General features: G+C 42.7%; 1 protein-coding gene across 2 annotated transcripts; it reads right to left on the bottom strand.

The window, feature by feature from the left end:
* Nucleotides 1–3,011: 3,011 nt before the first annotated feature.
* Nucleotides 3,012–23,177, bottom strand: ADGRF4 (adhesion G protein-coupled receptor F4). 2 transcript variants are annotated; one of them, XM_071439568.1, is made up of 8 exons: nt 19,252–23,177; nt 18,836–18,872; nt 18,547–18,707; nt 17,312–17,569; nt 14,874–16,238; nt 13,958–13,999; nt 13,819–13,878; nt 3,012–11,630 (listed from the first exon to the last, which is right to left on the bottom strand). In XM_071439568.1, the coding sequence occupies exons 1-8, from the start codon at nt 19,327–19,329 to the stop codon at nt 11,625–11,627; spliced, it is 2,007 nt and encodes a 668-aa protein (XP_071295669.1). In that variant the 5' UTR covers nt 19,330–23,177; the 3' UTR covers nt 3,012–11,624. The 2 variants fall into 2 exon arrangements, with proteins under 2 accessions (XP_071295669.1, XP_071295660.1); XM_071439559.1 differs by having other exon boundaries at nt 3,012–13,878.
* Nucleotides 23,178–23,378: the final 201 nt, after the last annotated feature.

Genomic DNA, 23,378 nt, shown 5'->3' with positions numbered 1-23,378 from the left:
AGAAGTGCAAACACAGCATTTGAAAATAATGTCCCCTGGAAGGCTCAGAAGGAAGGATGGATAAAAGATAATTACTGGAATGAAAGCTGGAATTTTTAGAACTTTGAGAGAAATCCCTTCTGGACTGGTAAATGATGTTCAAAAAAAGACTCAGGCATAGCATGACAGGGAATTACACACTAACCAGCCACTGCTGAACATGCTTAGATTATCCAAGGGCATCCACATAAATTATATATAAGCTGCACATTTGCACACACATGTGCTGGTAGAAGCTGATGTATTGCCTATTTCCAAGGTCCCTGAGCTTTTCTCTAGGAAAGAGCTTAATTAATTTCTGCAGAGAAAAATAAAGGAGCCATGATTTAATTCATTATTTCAACCTGACCAAAACCAGGAAGCACAGATCAAACTGAAACAGCACACTGGCAATTTCTTTTACCATAAGAACAGAAAAGTTTTCTACTTCTATCCAGCAATTTTTTTTCTGAGTAATTGTAACAAAAGTGAAGTACAGTGCTACTTTGGAAACTAACTCTAGGGAAAAATGCAGGTGTGAGTGAAGGATTCAGCGCTTTTCCTTCATTCCCAAGAACTTTAAGGGAATTCAAACCATTATATAAGACAGTCATTCATAAAATAACGAATATTTATAGATACTTCACTAAATTCTGATCTTTGTTTTGATGAGGTCTCTTGTCTATCTATGCCATGAGAAGAAAACAGATTTACCTTTGCTTTGTCAAAGCCTAACACAGATCAGCCATTAAACCATTTCTGCAGGGATAATGTGTTTAACTCTGGAGCCTGGGAGCTCCACAGCAGCCCTGAGAGCCACAGCCTCCAGGGCATCTGTTGTAGGTTGGAAATGCAGGATGTGGCTGGGGGTGTGTATTCTATTGCCATCTGTTAGAGGTGGGGCACTTTGCCTCTGTTAATTGGGCCACCTGTTAAAGCCAAGTGGGGCAGTTTTCTTTATCTCTTCCACAAACCAATCCTCCCTCAGGGGAGATATCTTCTGTTCATGGGCCACTGAGTGTCAGTGCATGACTGATAAAATTACATCATCCCACGGGGAGATGCTCTGCCCAGGGGGAGGAGCCAAGCATTCCTACCTGGATATAATCTGAGATTTGGAACACCACAGCAGCCTTTGCCCACTGGATTCCCAGAGGAAGACCAGGCCCATCTACACCACCACTGCACACTCAGAGGAAAATTCCACACTTCTACAGGATCCCTGCTCCAACAGAACCACAGCTGGTGCCACAAGTGGGCTGCAGCCACCATTTAATGGGACTGCTGCCACTACCCTGACCCACAGGGTGTCAGGTTGTATTCTGACTCTGTCAGTGTTGTTTTGTGTTACTGCATTTTTATATTATTTTTATTTGTTTCCTTAATAAAAAAAAAACTGCTATTCCTACTCCTATATTATTGCCTGAGAGCCCCTTAATTTCAAAATTATAATAATTCCAAGGGAGGGGGTTTACATTTCCCATTTCAAGGGAAGCTCCTGCCTTCCTTAGCAGACACCTGGCTTTTGAAACCAAGACAGCATCCCTAGAAACACGTTCACCATGACCTGCCTTCGTGTGCACAGTTGAGAGATGTCTTACAATTTTACTTTGATGCATTACTGCATTATGGTCCTCTAAACTCCCAGTAAAATCAGGTTTGTTAAAGCTTGGAAAGGTTTTCTGGCTGAAATCTACAGTCTGCCAACTACATGAAGTTGAGATTGTACACTATTATTTTTTTCTGAACACTTTATGGTATTATAATCCTTGTTTCTTACTTCAGATTGCAAACCTGTAATGACTATTCCTAGGCAGAAATCTACAGGTAAATTTTTCTTTCTTGCTCCCACAGAATTTGATGAAAGGGTCCCAGATATTTCACAGCAATGTTTTCTCCTTACACCCCAAGTCAATTTTAAAATTAGTTAACTACTGATCTTCTGTATCTATTATACTATCCATTCAATCTTCTTGAGATTTTTGGAATCCTGAAATATAACTAAACTATTTCTAATATTATTGTTCACAAGTCATCGTAGGGAGCCCTAAAAGAAAGAGATTTTTGTCTATACCTTTATGATTGGCTTTTAACAGCTTTGCAAAGCATAATTTAGGGTTTTTCTTAATTAACAATTTGCCAGCAGAATTAGTGTGTGCCCAATTCACGCTAAAGTTCAAGATGATCAGCACATATGAGTGATTTTTCCTGAGAAAAGTTCACAGCCAGAAATTGCCTCAAGAATGTTAATTTAATCAGGTCACACTGACATTTTCCCCTAAAGAGAAATAACATAATAATAGGAAAAGTCACATCACCTCACATTTCTAATGAAAGCAAGTACCAACAGCATAAAATGTTCAGCTGCTGTAGCCATTGTACATGCAAAGATGAAATTGTGCTTTAACTTGCCAAGACAAAAAGATGTTTCCATTATTTTGCCTAAGGAATTCTTTCAGCCCTTATCTAGCTGTGATTACATCTTAGAATGCAACAGGCAGCTCCAATGACAAACTATTTTAGAAAATCCCAAATAGCACAGAAAAATCTAGAGAACTGATTAAGAAAAGAGGGTTTTCTGAGAGTACATTTAGTCACAGAGGCAAATCACTAGAACTGTATTTTAATATGAAGAAAAAGAGACAAATGTGTCAAGCATGGAGGAAGGGGGAGGGTTGTGAATTAATTCTAATGTGTGTCTTGGGCATTTTTTTAGATTTGACACACTTTGCCTAAATTTCAGTTAAACCTCTAGTAACTGGTATCAGTTACTCCATGTGGAAAGACTCTGGAACAAATACAAGGGTTGGGGAACAAAATGGAGTGAGAGAAGATGAACTGGCCTTGTAAAACATCTGCTCATGCTTGCCCATTACACAGGAAGCAGAACTGTTATTTGTGTTGTATTTAGAGTCTGTGGTACAACTATGCATGAGCCAAGTTCTGGTAGCAAGCAAATCTGGAAATGAAAGATTTTACAGGGAGAATGTTGGCTCACTGTTCCCATAAAGTGCTTAACCAAATGTTCATGAATTTGAAAGAACCCCAACTTTTTCCGTAAAATATGGGTGCAATGAAATTGAGAATAAAATTCCAGTTTTATCCACTCGTTGTTCAGTCATTTTTAGAAGTTTTATTCAGGACACAGAAAGATACAGATAGATGCAGAAAGAAGACTCATCCTGGACAACACTCACATCAAAAATTAACAAATCCACATGTACTGGCCATGTAGTTTCTTGTGCAGATGATCCAGGAGTTCCTTTCTCTTCCTCCTCCCTGCCCATCTCTGGTGCCACCCATGGCCCCAGCAGATCCTCACAGTGCCCACACCTGCAGTGATGCTCTGCAGCATTTCCTGCCTCACCCCCCCAGGGAGGAAAAGACAGACATGGACTTTTTCCAGGGAAATTTCATATTTCTTATGGAATGCTGCACAGTCTGTCTCAGAGCTGAGGGAGGGACAGAAGCTGAGGAAAGCATTCAGCTGCAAATGCCTCCATTTGCAAATAGCCCCATTTCATCAAAATTTCCCTGTGGGAAAAGGCAATAACCTGTTTGAGAGTCCCAGGGAGAGGATGGCAAGGTGCAGGTTGAAGGCTGGGTAAATTTTTTGCCTGAGTCACTAAAGGTCTTTGCGTCATCACCTTTGTTCTAAATAGTTAGGTCAATATTTACAGAAAATACAAAGCCAAATGCAGATATCTGAAATTTCTGAAAGTTCCCAGTAAAACATGGCTGAATTTACAACACTTTTCCTATCAACAGCATCATGGAATCATAGAAAGGGCTGGTGCATGCTGGCATTACTCCTGATATATTTGGGTAGTGAATGAGGTGCTTAGCAGTGAGCATGGATTATTTCCCTGCACACAGAGAGACAGAAAGTGATTATAAATTAGTGAAAATGGGCTGTATTTAACAATCTCATGCATGCTTTCTGCTACACTGAAAGAAAAACACTTCCCTGTGAGGAGCTGGGCTCAGGGAGATGGAGAATTGTTTTACACACTCCCTGTATTTTTCTTACTGACTTCTGTAAGAACCTCTTTAAGATCTGAGGGTATGCAGATCTCTAATTCATCTTCAAAATTGTTAATATCTGAAATAATTATTTAAGATTATGCCACAGTCTCAGAGGTGGAAAACCTGTTTTTTGGTTTTGGATTAGGTCAATAAAGAGAACAAGTTTGTGGGTATTATTCCTTTGAATACGTAATTTTGTGCTTTAAAAACCACTGCCTTTTGGATTTGCTTTGTGCAGCTGGCTCTGGTTAATAAATGAGGTTCTTCACAGGATGGAGAGCTCAGAGCTCACACTGCAAATTCCCCACAGGCCTGTGCTCACACTGATGAGAGGGTGAAAATCTATGACATTAAAATGACAGATTCCATTAGATTTGCACCTTCAGAGTCTGTCTTGTCGGGAGAAGGAAAGTGTGAATGTGCTGAGCAAGATGACTTTGACTTTTAAAAAGTGCTTTTATCCAGGTCACACAAGGAGCCCAAAGTTTTACCTGGGTGCTGCTCCCTGACCACTCAGCCTGCCTGGAGATGCTCAGCCTGTCCTGGGCTCCTCCCTGGCTTCACATGGGACTGCACAAGGCTGAAGAGCTCACAGTGTTTTCCATGTGACTGAGAGTCAGGCCACCCATTTCCAAAGGTGCTCAGCTCACACTGAGCAAAACAAAATGTGTTCCAGGGATGGTTTTCAGCTCAGCGCTGAGCACATTGAGTAAACAAGCTGAGAACTGAGGAGAACACAAAGACACAGCACATCTGAAAATCTACCACAGAGTTCCTGACAGAAAGCAGCAAACAAAAGGGTAAGAACAGCCAGTGTTGGGTCCACACTACAGCCAGGAAATATTGAACAAGGACTCAAAACCAGATTTTCATCTCAAATTCAACACTGTCAAAAGAAAAAAAAAATTGTTTTCACTGACTCTTCATCATGTGATTGGTTCCAATTCTTTTGATGGATCATTTTGAAGGGGACAAAGGATCCTTCCTTCTGCTCCTCCCAGAAAATTCCTTTTTTGCTGATAATAAAAGAGCAAATCTCTAAAACATTCCATTTTTTTAACCAAAAGTTATGACTTCTTTGTAAGCAAAAGGACTTTATTTTATTCTATTCCATATTGTTTTCATATTTCCATGTTGTCCACATAATTTCCATCTCTAAAATCCTTCAGTCTGCCTTTAGGGAAAAACTTTTTGCCTTTACTTCAGCCTCTCTGAAAAGTTACTGCCTCTATCTTTGAAGACACACAAGAAAAAAATAAATTTGTTTTTCCTCCTCTTCCTTAGATGAGTGCAGGCAACAAACAATTGCATTTCTCTGGGGCCCCAGCCACACAAGCTCTAACAGATACCACATCCTTGCTGCTGGCCACAAATTGGGAAATTTTAATCCTATCAAAGGTAGGATTTGCTTAATTGGTTCAGTGATTTATTTGAAATGGCTCTACATATCCAAAGCCATATAAAGACATTAGCAAAAATAAATTATTCCAGGCACAGCCTCCATTGAAACTGCATGAAGAGATGTATTTTTTACTGCACAAAGGTTGTGCAGTGTATTTTGATACATGTGCATACCTACACACACCTTTAAGCCTGGTGACAAAGCCAAAGAATGAATCTACTCCTTTCTACCTTTACAAGTCCTTACTAAAAAAAAAATAAAAACAAAAGTCAAGTTAATATACCGAGAAACATGTTGTTAGAGAAAACAAAATCATGAACTTCATCCAAAAGCTGCTATAGAGATGGCAACCTGATTCAGACTGACCCTCCCCAGGATACTTCAGAGACAAAACCTTCTTCAAAACCTAGAATTGATGTCTTTCCATCACCTTTCACCAGAAGGAACACAACCATAATGACACAAAATTATTAACTAACCATAATTCTGCAAGAAGAGAAAGTTGTGTGGGGACCTCTTTTTCAGGAACTGCAGTGTCAGGACAAGGAGTAATGGGTACAAACTGAAAGAGGGAAAAATTAGATTGGATATTAGAAATAAATTATTTATTGTGAGGGTACTGAGACGCTGGAGGAGATTGCCCAGAGAAACTGTGGCTGCCCCATCCCTGGAAGTGCTCCAGATCAGGTTGGACAGGGCTTGGAGCAACCTGGGATTGTGGAAGGTATCCCTGCCCATGGCAGGGGGTTGGAATTAAATGATCTTTAAGGTCCTTTCCAATCCAAACCATTCTGTGATTCTAATTTAAGATTTTAACCAGCAATACAGGAAGCATTCCTTTAGAAAAAAGGAAGCACATATTCATTAGGAGCATCACATTTTGCATGTTTATTCCTCATAAACACCTCACAGTGAAGCATCCTCCTCAGGGGCTGCCTTCTGCTGCTGCCAAACATGCTTAGATTAGAACTGTAGCACTCCAGATCACCTGGGAGAGCTCCTTTTTCCTTGCAGGTTTTCACACACATTCATTACAGGAAGAAGACCCAAGTTCCTATTACTTTAACACATCTTGTAACATGATGGGTGCATTTGTGTACTAAATTAATTGTTCTGTCTGCTACCAAAAATGGAAATCAATACAAATTCAATACAACTCCTCTTCTGAAAGGGAAACAAACGTCAGGTCAATCTATCAAAAGAAACTTGAAAGATGGTTTGATCACATGAGAGAAGAGAAGCCTCTGGTTAATCTCAGCAGTTACTTCTGGTTTAGAATATAAAAGCTTTAAAAAAGTATCAGTGAGCCTTTTCCCCAAAGCAGACATTTTTAAGACACTTAGAGCTTGGCAGTTCATTTTAAAGGAAATTTTAGTGCTAATCAGCACACTTCAAAGTCAGCCTTCAAGTCTTGTCTTCAATAGATCTTTTGACAGAGCCTGACACACATTACACTCCAGGAGCTTTACAGCTTATTGATAAAGGAGTTAAAATCCCCTGTTCCAGTGCCCCATCCCTGCTCCACGCTTGAGGCACAGCAGATAACCAGGGGATTTCTGCTGCACCTCTCCAGCTGCACAGATGAATCCCCCAGGCTCTCTGCAATGAGCAGGGATTAAGATAACATTTTGTAATAAGGCAGGAGAAATCCAGGCTGTCCCAGGGCTCCCTACCCAACCATCTCAGCAATGTGGGAGATTTTCAGCTGCAGCATGACAGAAACAAGGATTGAGTGAGTAACTGTCATTACCCAGGAAAAAATGGATAATTTGCTGTGGGAACAGCAACAGGCACAGAGCAGGGTGAGGGATCTGATGGGATTTAAACAGGCCAAGGGTACCCCAAGCCCAGTTCTGCTCCTTTGTAACACAAAAAGCCAGGATGAAATATTGACATCAGTGGGGCATTTCTGGAAGATAAGCACTCTGAGAGCAAGGATGTGGGCCAAAGGTACTGCAAATGGGCAGCAGGGTGTATTAAAAGGGTTGGCATCAGTGCAGGTATACTGATGTAAAGAAGTGCCCCAGCTTCCTTTTCCAGAGAGCTCTGCCTGGAGATGTCCACTGTAACCCCAGAAATTCCCATTTGGCTGCTGATATCAATACTGCAGTGGGAAGGACAGCCTGGGACAGGGATCAAGTGTTGAGGGCACCAGGGACCATTTCACAGGCTGGGGATCTGCCTTCACACCACTGCACAGAGCCCAGGAACTGGTGTTTACTGAAAGCTTGTTTAGCAGCACCAGGGTAAGGAAAACTCAGTCCTTCTCAAAACACTCACTCCTCTGTTAACTTACCCTTCTTAAAACAAGGATATTTAAAGCCAAACTCAAGCTAAATATAGCTCCATCTTCCAACAGCCCAGTAATTGCAACAGTCTGCCTGTTCCCTGCCCAGAGGTGCTGCAGCATGAATAGGAATTACATGATAAAACTCAACTTGCACTGCCCAAGGCTTGGAATGATCTTGCTAATCAATCCATTGTTCAACACTTAATCCTCAAACAGCCCAAAGAGATGATTTATTACTGGTCTCAACCTGTAACAAAAGTACCCAAAGGGTACACATACATCTTTTATGGGGGTTCCAGAGCTATAATTAAAGATTGATGCTTAAGTAAGCAAGAGAGCACAGCACCTTTAAAGTTTAGCACTGCTGAGCAAATAAAAGTGCCATTCCACTGACTGGCTGCAGTTAAGTAAATAAATAGACCTCTGATTATGTTTTCCAGTTGTGAAAAAGAATGGCCTTAGCACATGGCTGCAGTAATTAGTGGCAGATGAACTATTTTTGTCAGATCAGAAGGGACAGGCACCTTTTCCCAAAGCCTGAGGGTGTCACTGGAGCCAGGCTGGGTTTTGGATACAAGGGGAACTGAGGAGCCTGAAGGAACACCCAGTGTCCAAGCACATCTGATCTGAAACTCACATGGCATGTAAACATGTTCACAAGCTTTACACCATTGGAAAGGCTTCTCTGCTGTGTCCAGGTGGATGTTACTGAAGAAAAACATCTCCAACCACAGTGTTCAGAGAAAAAACATGGAAAGATTTCATTACATTAAAATCTAACAGGGAGGTTAAAATTCTAAACAACTGCAATGGCATTTTACAGAATCTCAGAATGGGTCAAGTTGGATGGGACCACATTGGAGTCATCTGATCCAAAATTCCTGCTCAAGCATCATCCCACAGGACATTGCACAGGATTGTGACCAGATGGTTGTGGAATATCTCCAGTGAAGGAGACTCCACATGCTGTCTGAACTTGAGGAAGAATTTTGCTCACTCACTGCACAGCAAAGTTCTTCCCCAAGTTCAGCTGGAACTTCTATCAAGTTCAGCTGATACAGATAGATAAACTACAGGTTACAGATACAGATGAGATACAGGTTCAGCTGGAACCAGTATCAATTTGATATTGATTGTGCCCCCCTTGAGAGAATGAAAACAAAAATAATCTGCTTCATAATACAGAATATGTTAGAAACTGTAAACTACATAACCAACATTCCCCTGCCTGCAGGATACAAATGGGACATCTGACCTGGGGAGCAGGGAAGGGGAATACAGGTGAATTTAGCATTTTGACCCTGGCACTCACAGATTTCTGTGCCAAAAATACATTCCCATCATGCTGTTGGCCTAAAAAAAACCACTGAAATGAGCCAGAGAAGGAGGCAGGGCTACCAAGGGGCCCTTTCCTGGGTGCACATCCACCTGGGATTTTAGGAGCATCCTCCCAGTGGGGCAGGAGGTGAAATAGTGCTGCATGTCCCATACTGTGCTTTCCCCCTGAAAGGAGACTTAACTTTGGAAAGATGTGGCCCTGCAGACCCTGTTTGTGTGACCAGATGCTCAGCCAGTGCTGTAAGCCATGGAGTGAAATGGGATGTGCAATGAATTGTGACACCCTGGCAGGGAGGGCACTGGGGGATTTCAGGGCTCACCACTTTGGCAGCCGGGTGGAACAGCTCCAACCAAGCTCCTGCACATCAAGGAGTCCAACTGTGCCACACAACACTGACCTTATTAAGCTGTTGCTACACAGATAATTTGTGAAACTGGCAGAATTCCAGCTCTGGTGGTTCCCTCTCCTCAACTGCAATTAAAGCTGGGCTGTCAGCCCATGGCATTCAGAAAAACACCAGTTTACAGCCCACGAAGGACAGCTACAGCTTTCACCCCTCAAATATATTTATTCATTAAATGCTCCTGCACAGTTTTAAAAATTAAAAATAGAGGCTCAGTGCTCCTCCTCATCCAGGACCATGAACTGGTTCTCTGTAAAGCTCCCCCACCCCTGTTATTTTTAAATACCTAAATGACCATAAAACACAGGGGAAAATACTGATATGTGCCAGGTGCTGAAAATAAGCATCATGCTTCAAACACCCCTTGATAAAGAGCAGATGAAACAGATTCCTTTCATGGTGCTTTTGCTGGGGCAAAATCCTGCTGAATTTCCTGGATTCTGGGAAGGGTCTGTATAATAAAGTAATCCTTACCCAAGACCATCTATAAATTCCACAGTTTAACAGAATGGTTTAACATGCACACATGTGAGAGGAGGGCAGGTGCTGGGCTATGTTAAGTTTGCTTAAATTTTCAGGTTCCAAAAAAAAAACTCCAATCATTTCATTAATAAAATGACACCAAGAAGCAGACCTTGGGGTAATGGTCTTTTTAAATTTGTTACAGCAGCAGACAGACCCAATTTTACCTCTATTTGAATAAAGCTCTCCAACATGCAGATGGGCTATGTGACAGGAGCAGGGATGGACTCCTGTAACAAGATCAGTCTAGGAGGAAAGAAGAGAGGAGAGGAAGCAGCAGAGTCCTGAGGATAAGAAATGCCCCATGGCCCAGGCACAGCTCTGCCCTCCAGACCCTCCTCAGCTTCTCCCACCAGAACATCTGGCTGTGGGTTTTCCATGCCAGGGCATTTTCGTCCCTCTTCAATAGAGGCTTGTTGATGACATTGAACTGTGTTATTTTGCCTAAATCTTCTATATTTCAAATGTATGGGAAGTCACGTGGGTTTAAGTGATTTTTGAGTTGAGGTAGTACTACAGGGCATTTATCTACATTTTTGGTAGAGAAGGGTAAGTACCACTTGTTAGAAACAATGACAAAATTTCAACTTTATTTTCATTTGAAACCATCAATTTATCCTGACAGGAGTCAATAATGCTTCTATCAAGGCCTTCCTTGGAAAAGGTTTCTCAGAACAAGGACAGATTTTCTGTCCAGACACCCCATCTCACATGCAGAAATAATCTCCTTTGTTAGGACATTGCACAGGAGATTTCCATCATTTGATTCAGCTCTTCTTGCTTTCCCACATCTAAAGGGGGAAACTGATTATTACCAGAGTCCTTTCTCTTGTTCATCTCTGTCATTGTCGTGCAGGACAGGAAAAAGAATGAAAATTCTGTCCTGACAGATCAGAAAAGGGCTTTGTACAATTCCTCTGACACAAAAGTACAAGTACTGAGATGGAGACAACAAATATTGGGAGGGAGAGAACAGTGTTTCTGCAATGCAGAAACAGAGTTGTCCATCACTCTGGGAGGACAAATGGAAATGATGAATACAGTAGCAACAAATAGAATCAGCTTTTCCCAAAAGACAACCAAAATCAGCTAGATAATCCTCAACATTTGTACATCACATGAAAAATTAAATAATTTTAGAACAGCTCCACATACTGTACAGATCCTTATTGCATTGCCAAAAAAAAAGAAAGAAAAGAAGAAAAGAAAAGAAAAGAAGAAAAGAAAAGAAAAGAAAAGAAAAGAAAAGAAAAGAAAAGAAAAGAAAAGAAAAGAAAAGAAAAGAAAAGAAAAGAAAAGAAAAGGAGAAAGAATTGAAGCACTGAAATGGCAAACAAGGACAATCTCTCCTCACAGCAGTTTTCACAAAGGTGAGAAACAAGCTTTGTGTTTCAGCCTGTTTCCTCCAAGGCCTGCAGCAACACTGATGGTTTCCTTCTCCTGACAGCAGGTTCAGGGCCTTTTCTCTTCTGGTTTTCATGATGCTTCCTGTGGTTGTGCTCCCAGACAGGCTGTCCATGCTCTGAGCTGGTCAGGCTCTTCAGCTGCCCTCAAACCAGCATCTCTGCAAGAAGTGCTCCTTTTCTTCTTGCTGCTCAAATCCACTGAAGACAAGAGCCCACTGCTAGGACTAGGAGGGAAAACAATCAGGTCAGATTACAAGTATCATCTGTGGAGGTGGAGGGTCCATTTCAAACAGGAGGTACCTCAGGATCCTGTGAGAAACATCACAAGATGGTCACCTTAAAATGTGACCCACAGGAAAGGCTCCTGCAGGTCTGGGGAAATTCAGAGACTTCACTGAAGGCGCAGTCTGCATCACCCTTCCAGTGTTTTACAGCGACCATTGAACCCCCAGATGCACAGTCCCACTTTGGGCCCCTCAGTGCAGGAAGGACATTGAGGGGCTGGAGCGTGTCCAGGGAAGGGAATGGAGCTGGGAAGGCTCTGGAGCACAGGTCTGATGAGGAGCAGCTGAGGGAGCTGGGAAAGGGGCTCAGCCTGGAGAAAAGGAGGCTCAGGGGGAACCTTCTGGCTCTGCACAGCTCCTGACAGGAGGGGACAGCCAGGTGGGGTTGGGCTCTTTTCTCATGTAAAAAGCAACAGGACAAAAAGAAATGGCCTCAACTTGTGCCAGGGGGATTTAGATTGGATACAATTAGGAACAATTCCCTCACCAACAGAGTTGTCAACCATTAGAACAGGCTGCCCATTGCAGTGGTGGAGTCACCATGAAGTCCCTGAAGGTATTTAAAAGTCACATAGATGTGACCCTTGGGGACATGGTTTAGTGGTGGGTTTGGCAGTGCTGGGTTCACAGTTGGACTCGATCTCAGAGATCTTTTTCAACCTAAACAATCCCATGATTCTGAAGCTCTCTGAAACCAGACTTTTTTTTTTTAAACAATCATCTCAGGTGTGACAAACTTCTTCAACTCTAATGAGTCAAACTCCATGTTTACACCCAAGTTTACAAAAGTGGATGACTCACACCTTTCCCCTCTGTTATGCCACAGTAAACACCTACACGTGGTTTCTTCCACCCAGGTGAGTGACAACATCAACCCAAATTCCCAGGCACACACAGCCATAGTTTCCACACCAAGTTTTGCCCTGTGAGATCACTCAATATTTTTATCAAATATTGCTGAGTCATGGGATTACTGAAATTTCCATCTGTTGTTTCCAGACTATTATATTGATGGTGTCTTGAGAGAATTTTAACTTTCAAACTTTCAATCCTGACCCAATGCTTGACAAGACGTGAAACATCTTTATTGGATGTATAAAAGAATTGTAATCTCAAAGTTGCACAGTCTCTCCTGCCCCAGATGACCCATTTCAGAGAGGAGGAATAGCTGCCTTAACCCCTCTATTTTCCCCTCATAAGCCATGTACATTTGAACACAGAGTCACTGGAAGACCCTCTGCAGCTTTCAGTACAAGGATCATAACTGAGTAATAGACTGGAAAAAAAGCAAAGAAATTATTTTTCCCATGTCCAAACTGTACTGACACAGTTTCTTTTGGCAGACAGCAAAACACTGCAAGTAATTCTTGAGACACTGTGTGAAACCACTAAGCCTTGGTACCAAAAGAAATCTAAGGACAACAGACAAAAGTTTTCTTGTAGAGGTAGGAAACACCAGCTCAGTGATGTCAACGCTTCAGTTCTGCCAAAGTTTTGTAGGAAGCTGCTAAAACGCAGTTTGTTTCTTTAAGGTTGAATTGCTTTAATGAATTGTTCTGATATCTGAAAGACCTTCAAGCTCTCAGGAGTGCACATCAATTAGCACCAAAGACATTGGCTGGGCTCTGAGTGGTTCCTATCCCTCAGATTAAAGCAGAACAATCCTCTGACATCCTAGGGCAGCCCTACTGGAATACAGATCCATATTTTTGTGAAGGCAGGAAACAGGCCATTCTATTGGGATTTATGATTCCTAATTCCATTCCTTCCTTATTCAATGACCTTAAAGTAAATCTAATATGAGGAAAAAAAGTTACTGGGACTATCTACCAAAGGGGCTTTGATATCTGCAGGTGAAGAGATTGATTAAACATACCCATTTTTACTTTGTAACCACAGCAGTAGGTTATGCAAGAATCACAAAAATCTATTAATTGCCACTTCTGATATTTAGAAGTTTAATATTCTGAGCAGACTTTTGAGATACCTGTATGTCCTTCAGCAAGAATTTACATTTGAAAAGTGTTACATGGTGTAAGATGTAGTGGATGGTTCCATTCTTCTAACATACCAATAAGGTTTGTAAATTGGTAAATTAGCCATCAACAGGAAAATAAATAACCTTTACCTTTTCTAGACCCCACTTTCGCCTTGATGAAAAGCAGTTCATCCTTAAGGCTTCTCTTGTCTGCAGATTTAAATAAATAATATTAAAGGGACCAGTTTCTCAAGGTGTAGAAAATGTTCATATAATCCAGAATAAGTACCTTTCTGTCCAGAAGTGTCCCAAACAACAGGATGAAGAATCCCTAAGAAATTGCAAAACCAGTTAACAAAACCAGCATAACCACATGATATTTCTTAAGTGTTTCTAGATCTAATCTCTCTAAGGAGAGATCTAATCACCTGTGATTCAGGTAACAGCAAAGCACAAAATGCGTTTATCTACCAAGGGCACGTGGGCTCTCTGGGAACAGCAGGAATGGATATAACCTGTGTTAATCCTGACTGTGAACTGGACTGATGGGTAACCAACCAGGACTTTCTCAGCCCACTCAGGGCAGCCTGATCCAAGAAGAGCTAAGGCAGACTGGGTGTGCAGCAGTGCATCAGGTAACACTGGGTGTTTATGCTGATGAGTTAATCAAAACCATGGAATCAGCTGTGGAATGGAATGGGTTGGAATTGACCTTAAAGGACATCCAACTCCAACCCTCCAACATGGGCAGGAACACCTTCCACTACACCAGGTAGCTCAGAGCCCCATCCAGCCTGGTCTTGAACATTCCCAGGGATGGGGCATCCACAGCTTTCTCTGGGAAACCTGGGCCAGTGTCATCTTCACTGGAAGGGAGAATTTTCTGTGTAATTGTTAATTGATAAGGATCAGACATCTTTGCAGTTATGGACATTAACTGGTGTATTTTACATCTAACATAAATTAATCATGGGATTATTCCTTCATTCACTTCCAATCAGACCAGTTTGTCCCCTGACCCATCTGCACCTAGAACACCAGCCCGGGATGCCTCGTGCATGTGCCATGGGAAAGCACCGGGTGGAAGGGAGAGCTGAGATCCTGCTTTTCACACACACCTGCTGCCAGCCCCTCTTTGATCTGATACCTTTATGCCAGGCTCAAGGTCTGAGCACCCACACTGCTCCCAGTGTCCCAGAGCTCACCTGGAAGGCGTTCAGCAACGCAAACACGACGTGGAAGGCCAGAGAGCGGCTGTCAATGATTGTGGCTAACCCAAAGCCCCAGGTGAGGCCCAGCAGAGGTGTCAGAAGGGCAACGTTTTTGCTGACTCGGATCATGCTGCTCAAATCTTGTGACTTGCAGCCATCTCCAAGGGAGGATCTCCCAGTCTTCACCACAACCACGACTACCACAATGAGATTCATGACAATGATGCTCAGGGCAGGTACAACAAAAGCCAAAAGGGCTTTTGTCTCATACCAATTGAGCCAGCAAGCTCCAGTCCTTAAATACCCATTTTTTGGTTCAGTAATAGCAACAGTGAGGACAGATATGACCAAGGGACATCCATATCCAATAGAGAATGCTGCAGCTAAGAATACAGATCTTGTTATCTTAAAAAAAATTAATAATAATCCATAGAGAATTAAGAGGCCCAAGGTAAACATCCAAAAAAACAGGGCAAGATAGAAAAAGTGAAGGAAAAAAGTGGCTGCCACACACAGCTGGTAGTTCAGGGCTGCATTGTGCACAATGGCTGCCAGGATGAACAGGACGTCAGCGACAAGAAGCGAGGCAGCAATGTTGACCAAGCAGAAGTGGCGCATGTAGGTGATTTCAGTTTTGGTGACATGCTGCCACACCACGGCCTCGACGACGAGGCAGAGGACCAGGCTGAGAATGGACAGCCCCAGGCCCACCCGTGTGATGTAGTCCAGCAGGGAGCTCCGTGGCACGGCCGGGGCCATCAGGATGGAGAAGGCTCCGTAGGTGCGGCGCCGGTGGGCGCAGGCACAAACCACGGCGCTGGCGTTGTGCGCGCGCACCTGGCACGCCCGCGGGTCCCAGCGCCGCTCGGCCGAGTGCCACCCCACGCATTGAGCCCCCACCTGCTCCAGCTTGTTCAGCTTCTCAAAGGTGAGCAAAACGTTCTGGAGCTCCTCTGGCAGCGACACCGACAGCACCATCCCGTTCACAACAGCGGGGTCCGGCCGGTTGGTCTCCAGGATGGCTCCAAGCGTTGGAAATGCAACGCTGATGGCTTTGGAAGCTCTGGGCAACCTCAGCAGCTCTTGCTCTGGAATCACCACGCGGCCAGAAATATTGCCTGTGCTGTTGAACTCCATGGAAAAGTCAAAGCTCTTTCCTGAAGTGTTTCTGTGTATGCTGTAGCCTTTGGTGGCGATGAAGGGCTCCTGGATACTTTCTGACCCATTTCTTAGAAGAAGTTTCCCAGCAAATAAATTCACCGAGTCCAGTAATATTGAACCAGCATTTCTGTTCTTCACAAAAGCCCAGTTGGAAATGATGGAGCTGTTGAGAATATGGTTTGCTATCCTGCTGTAACTCTGAAACAAACAAGCAAAATAGAATTTGTTTTGTGTTAGAAGAAACCAAATATTATTCTCCTGGCAGTGCCTCCAAAAAGGCTCATTTAATTCATGATTGATTTCCATAAAAGGAATAATCCTTTTGACAATGAATATATTCCCATGACCCATCCCAGTCAAAACCAAACATCTCATTACTAGAATTGTCCTATCCTCTTCATATCCTCCATCAAAAGGTGATTAGAGAAGTAAATATAAAGCAAAAAGGACAGCCTAGTTCTATTCCAGATGCTGACCCACAGTGGAGGTCTGATTTTTACTACCCTCTCTGTATTTCTTCCCCTGCTTTCTGATCTCTGAGTTCATCAGTCAAAGATCTCAGCTGTTGTTGTACAAGGCTGCCTTCCCTACAGTGTCATACTTTAGAAAGTAATTCTTCCTTGTACTGTTAGCCTGTGACAGTGTTCACAGGGGTTTTCAGGTGAGGGAAGAGACGAGAATGTTGACTCCATGTTCAGAAGGCTTGATTTGTTATTTTATGATATATATATTACGTTATAACTATACTAAAAAGAATAGAAGGAAAAGTTTCATCTCAGAAGGCTAGCTAAGCTAAGAATAGAAAGGAATGAATAATAAAGGACAGAGAGTCCAAGCTAACTGGGCTGGGATTGGCCATTAATTATAAACATCCAAGATGGGCCAATCACAGACGCACCTGTTGCATTCCACAGCAGCAGATAACCATTGTTTACATTTTGTTCCTGAAGCCTCTCAGCTTCTCAGGAAGAAAAATCCTAAGAAAGGATTTTTAATGAAAAGATGTCTGTGACATTAGCCCATGCCTATAACAGCAGATCCTGAAAACCTTTGCTTTTAAAGACATTTAACTCCACAATCTATTTTCATCACACATGAATAAGTCAAAAAGTTTCTCTGCTAACAAAATATCCCACTCTGGAAACTCTTTCCAGGTGATCTCCATGTGACCTGCAGCCAGCACTTCATTGGACAATGGCCATAAGGACAAAATACTTGTGGATGCTCCGTAAAGATCAGAAGCACCTCCCAAAGCCAATAAAAGTAAATACCTGCATTTTTCCTCTAGTCACATTCTCTGATAGCAGCAGGGAAATCTTCTTTAGCAATTCCACTATATCAGCAATGTTTCCTGGGATGGCTGGTGAAGACAGGATATCTGGGATGATGCATGAAAAATCAGCTTGGCAGCTATGATTCCCAGCACCAAAATGTTTTGCTCCATCTCCAGGCTTCCCAGGCCCTAGCTTTCCTCCTCCTACAAAAGGAAGATGTCCTCCAGAGCATGGGAGTTCACTTTGGGATATCCTCTGGAGAGAGGAAATAGATTTGAGAAAATTAATGAAAAGAATGAAAATGAAGCCACAGCTACAATTAGGCAAGAGATGCAGTGCTGGGTGTGCAGAGAAGGTGCCAGATGGACTGAAACCCAGGACCAAAGCTCACCTGAGAAGAACATCATGGTTATATTACACACATGAATGAAGAGGCAAGAACTAAATGCAGAGTGACTTGATTAAGTGACTTGATTAAGGATCTTGCAGCAGAGGAGAATTTGTCATCAATCATCTGATTATTACACACTTTGGTGTTGTTCTTTCCTCAGTTTCAACCTACTTGGTTCAGATCCACGTGAGGAACACCAGCCAAGTGAACAAGGCAACTTGATTTCTAAATTATGTTTCCACAGAAACAAAAGAATCCCCCCCAATTTATTTCATATCATCTGATTAAAGATTGTGAAAGAACTACAGCAAAGTCTGATGAGGAGTGACTGAGGGATCTGGGAATGTTCAGTCTGGAAAATAGGAGGCTCAAGGGGGGCCGTATCACTCTTTACAGCTACCTGAAACGTGGTAATAGTGAGGTGGGGGTCAGCCCTTCTCACAGGTAACAAGTGATAGGACAAGAGGCCATGGTCTCCAGTCACATCAAGGGAGGTTTAGATATTAGGAAAAATTTCTGAAAGGGTGGTCAGGCATTGGAACAGACTGCCCAGGAAAGTGGTGGAATCACAATTCCTGAACATGCTCAAAAAAGGTGTGGAGGTGGCACTTGAGGACGTGGTTCACGTGGTGCTGCTGGGATAATGGTTTCACTCAATGATCATAGAGGCCTTTTCAAACATAAACAGTTCTTTGATTCCATGAAGTCAGAGCCTGTTATCAAAGTATTCTGTGTTTCAGGATCCCATCTCCCTTTGCTCAAGACTGGAAGTGTATGGAAGGAGGGCCTGTCTTTGCAAGAAGTTACAAGCACAGGCCAAGGTGCACAACAGCATCCTCACCTGAAAAAGGGACTGAACATCCAGGCTTGCACAAGCATCTGACAGCATCTGCCACTTTCTGTCCTCACAGACAAAGCTTGTCTCCCCATGGAAGGAGGGAGAGCAAGGCTGAATACAAATTGCTCCATTATCTTGGCAGGGAATGAGATTTATACAGGCATCTGGAAAATAAACCAAGCAGACACTGTTACATGGTGAAAGACAGCATACCATGGTCTGTGATGCATCAGGGGTGTGAAGTATTGATAACTGATAAACATTTCACAAAGCATTACCCAGGGCACTGTACCTTGCTCATAACCAGTCTTTGATTCATTACCAAGAACCTGAAAAATAAGAAGTGGAACATAGAGTGAATGTTCACATAAATAAGTAAAAGATGACTCCTTGGTACAAACCAGAAAGGGTTTCAAGAGGAAAATAGTTCTTTTGAGGTCTAGAGTGCAGAGCTTGTGGCCCTTTGCTCACACAGACCAACTGAGAACTCTCTACTTAAAGTCTGCCTCTATATATGAAGCCTTCAGTTGGACCCTGCTACTGAAGTGACATTGAGCTCATGCACAGATCTCAGAGGAGGAAGTTGTTTATGATGAGGGTGGTGAGACACTGGAACAGGCTGTGCTGACAGGCTGTGGCTGCCTCATCCCTGGAAGTGTTCAAGGTCACTTGATGGGGATTTGAGCAGCCTGATCTAGTAAAACTTACCCTGGGAGTGGTGTGTGGCACGGCCAGGAAGAAGTGTGCAGCCCAAAAGAGCAGGCAGTAGATCACCCTCACATCCATCACCACTCATTTGCTGATTTCCTCCTGGAATAAAGATGTTAAAGTTTAGACATCTCTGTTTCCACTTTTTGAACACAGTTTGATTACTTACTAGTAAAAAAGCAGCTAAACCTGTGCCAGAGACTGTCCTTACTGGACTTGCAAGGTGTTTTTTCAGGCATTCATAATTCAGTTCCTTTACTGAATGACTTGTGAGCCCTTTCTTTAAAAAAAAAAAAAATCTGTTCAATGCTGTAAACTGCAAGCTGGAAAGCTTATTAAAGCCTCTCAGCCTGTGTGTCCCTTCTGAAGTTATTTAAGACAGTCTCATCTCCACTGGGTTTAATGCTCTGCTCCCTTGGTCAGTTCCTGCCATGTGAGTAGCAAACGTGGGCACACAGGGCCCAGAAATCAAACTGTGATAAACAAGGGCCAGAGTGAAGAGTTATTTCCTTTGCAAAAGGATTCAGACCTCTATTCCCTCCATGAAATTCCCCACAGTCCTTAATAAAAGTTAAACATCCTGGGATGCAACTTGTTACAGGCATATTTGTTAGAGAAAAATAATCCAGCAAAGGGAATGAAGGAAAAACAACATGATACATCAAATCTCATAATTAGATGCTAGACATGTCCAAGGCAAAAACAGCAGCTGCTGTGGGCTCAGAAGAATTGAGACACTGATCTTCTATCATCACAAGTATAAAAAGATTAATTTAATAAAAAGAAATCAAAAATAAAATGCATAAAAGTTAGTGAGCTAAACCACTAAAGCAAGAAGCAAATGCACAGTGACAAAACAGGATGACAGCTTGATCTCAAGAGAAGGCAACATGAAAAACCTCATCAAATTACCATGCCTTGAGAGGAACCCCTCAATTTCCCCCCTGACACATACTGATCAGCACAGATGATACTGATCAGAAGCAGAAGGGGTCCTGCACTGGGAGAGCAGAGATGTGTTTTCCCATCCAGAGGCTCCAGGCTCTCCCATCTGACAGCATCAAAGGCCTAGGCACACAGCTGGCTGCCCCTTTCATCTGTGATGTTTGTCCACCATGTTATGATTTCAGATTTGCAGGGTTTATTACCTAATCATGAAATTACCATAAAAGAGTTCAACTAATGCACTGAATTTCTTAGGTAGCTCTTAAGGAGAATCTCATGCCAGCCTCCGAATTCAGCTGTTAATATGAAAAGCATTTTCTGGGTTAAAAGCTAGCAGCCACTAGCTCTTCTAAGGAAATAAAATGGATCAGGTGAAACAAAGCAGTATATTGGGATCAATATTGCCAAAGAAGGGGAGGTGGCTGGGAAACACCTACAGGTTTGGGGTGAAAGGCTGCACTGAATTCCTTTCTGATTTCTGCAGTCATTAAATGCTTACTGCCAATTCCATTTCACAGCTCGGAATCCTTGAGCTCATCGTGCCTCACCACTAATTAATTCACATTCATTTTGTATTTAATCACGGGTGGAACCCCACCTAGGGCTGTTACCTCTGAGTGAGGCAGAAATCTGGGACATCTCCAAGAATGTCGGGCTCACCGAGACACCGGCCCCTGCCAGCAGTGGAACACGGAGCTCGCTCAGCTGCATTGTTTGACTCATCTTGGAAACCACCCAGTCCCAGCACTGCAGCAGCCTGCCAAGGCAAGCACTGTGCAGCTGGAGAAACTCAGGGCAAAACAAGCAAGACAGCAGCAAGTCACTGTTACTTCAGGAAAAAACATGGGTATAGTGGCACTGGGACACATGAAAGCATAAACAGAGAGAGGATGATTTGTCTCTTATCATAAACTATCAAGTGCCAATAATCCCTGCCTTTGTAAGAAGCTGTAAGCATGATACTCCTCTGTTCCAGAGGTTTCTGCTCCAACCATGTGCCAGGACACAGGTACATGAGCAGCTGAGGTGTCAATACCCTCTCATGTGAAAAGGACTTTCTAGTAAGGGGACACTTCCACAACCAGCTCAGGAGATTGTCACCAGCAATCCTCCTTCTCCAGTTCATTCCAAAGCCCTTCATAGAAGGGAAAGAGCAAGGAGAGACTGGATGGGCAGTGGCTACAAGAGAGTAAAGAGTCTCTTAAAACAGCAAAAAAAAAAAAAAAAATCATGAATTTAAAAAGTAATCCCTATGTTGGTTAATGCCCACAGCCTTATGTTCAAATCCCTTACTCTGACTCCTGTTGGGTAAAATTGAAGTATCTTGTAAAACTCCATAGAACTGTCTTCCTTTCCTCTACCCCAACCATATTAATGCAGATTTTAACTACTGGCAGGATGCACTGTACAGCAGTCTGGCCCCACATGGACACAGCAAACAGAGGGATCTGTCCAAACAATGACAACTGTGGAAGTTAAACCCCCCACAATGCTGGACCCAAAGTCTCTGTCCAAAGAGTCCTTCATCACCTGGAGTCACCTCTCTCCCCTGTCCACTGCTCCAGAAAACAAACTACAGCTAAGTCTATAGGGAAAGGTGTCCTGCACAAAAAAAATTACAAGCACATTTTTTACAAAATTAAGATTTATACTGACTTTGCAATAACTTGCTCGAGAAATATATTTTTCCAAACACTACAAACTCGTAACTACAACATTTATCAGAAGTATTAAACCCATTATTACAGAACCTAATCTATTGGTTTTAGGGCTTGAATGGCCACATGGGTTGCTTAAAACTCAATAAACCACCATAACATGATAACCTGCCATTGCTACCAAGCAAGTTAAGGCTGCAGCAGGAGGCTTTAGTGTTCACATGGTCATCCAAGGAAAAAAAGTAAAGCTCTTAATTCTTCAGAATGCTGTCAGTTGTATTTTTAAAGGAAACATAGTTGGAAAGTGTAGCTTTAAGTGAAGCAAGCTCTAAAAAATCTTTATATGTAGCCATAAGAAAACTCCACATTTTCTTAAAAGTGATAATACTGATTAGAGACCAATTACAAAACTACAAGAAAAAAAAAACACCAGAGGTTAATTAAAATATCTAATTATTTTCACAGATGTAAAAACAACATAAAACTAAGGAAAGAAGTGCACAGTAAAGACAGCCTTAGCAATTAAATACATTTTAGATTATGAATTAACCAATTTCACAGACCACTGACAGTTCTCCAGCAGCTCTAATAAGCAGCTCTTATTTTATGTGGAAATACTCACTGTTTTCAGAAGTCTGGGGAATACTGTGAGCAAAGTTAACCCAGCCAGGGATCCCCAAGGTCTCAGACGTGACTCTCTAACCACTCATCTGCTGCCATCCTGCCCCAGTCTCAGTCTCACCCAGCCCTGCCTGGGTCCCCCAACGCATTTGGAGTTTTCCGATGAAGAAATAATGTTGGGCAGCAGCTGCCTCTTTTCTTGCCTGACTGGATTAAGGCTGAGGAACCTGCAGATGAAGGTATTGCACTGCAAAATGACAAAACACCTTACAAACACACCCACCAATCTGCCAGATTGCCACCTCTGCCAGGAGTCCACAGGGATGAATCACACCTGTGGGGTTGGTGCCCTTCCTCTGGCTGCAGGCAGCAGCTTCTGCTCTCCTGTATTTCATAGAATCATTGAAAGGTTTGGATTGGAAGGGACCTTAAACACCAGCCCCCTGCCATGGGCAGGGACACCTTCCACTCTTCCAGGGTGCTTTAAGCCCCCTCCAACCTGTTCTTGAGCACTTCCAGAGATGGGACATCCCCAACTTCCCTGAACAACAATCTCTTAAAGACTTCAAAACACTAATGATCAAAATCTGGTCAAGTTAATGTACTATCATTCATAAATGCAAGAGCACATTACTGACAGCACCTGGTGCAGCTAAAAACCTCAATGGGCAAATAATAACCTTTTTTCAGGGCTACCCCATCATAAAGGGTGACAGTTATCAGCTGAACCTTGTGCCATGGTCACTGCTGGCTCTCTAAATATCATCTCACCTCCAAGAGCCAGATTTCCAATAGTCAGAAATGTACAGCAAGTAGTTTATCACTACAGAAGAGCAATTCCTAACACTCCTTCACACAGGGCTGACTTGGAAGATCTCTGGTCACTGATTTTTTTTTTCTACA

The sequence above is a fragment of the Agelaius tricolor genome, unplaced genomic scaffold (genome assembly GCF_023055355.1).
Source record: "Agelaius tricolor isolate 1412-34295 unplaced genomic scaffold, bAgeTri1.0.p SCAF_1, whole genome shotgun sequence".
NCBI classification, from domain to species: Eukaryota; Metazoa; Chordata; class Aves; order Passeriformes; family Icteridae; genus Agelaius; species Agelaius tricolor.
This window is presented reverse-complemented; position numbering and strand designations above follow the sequence as displayed.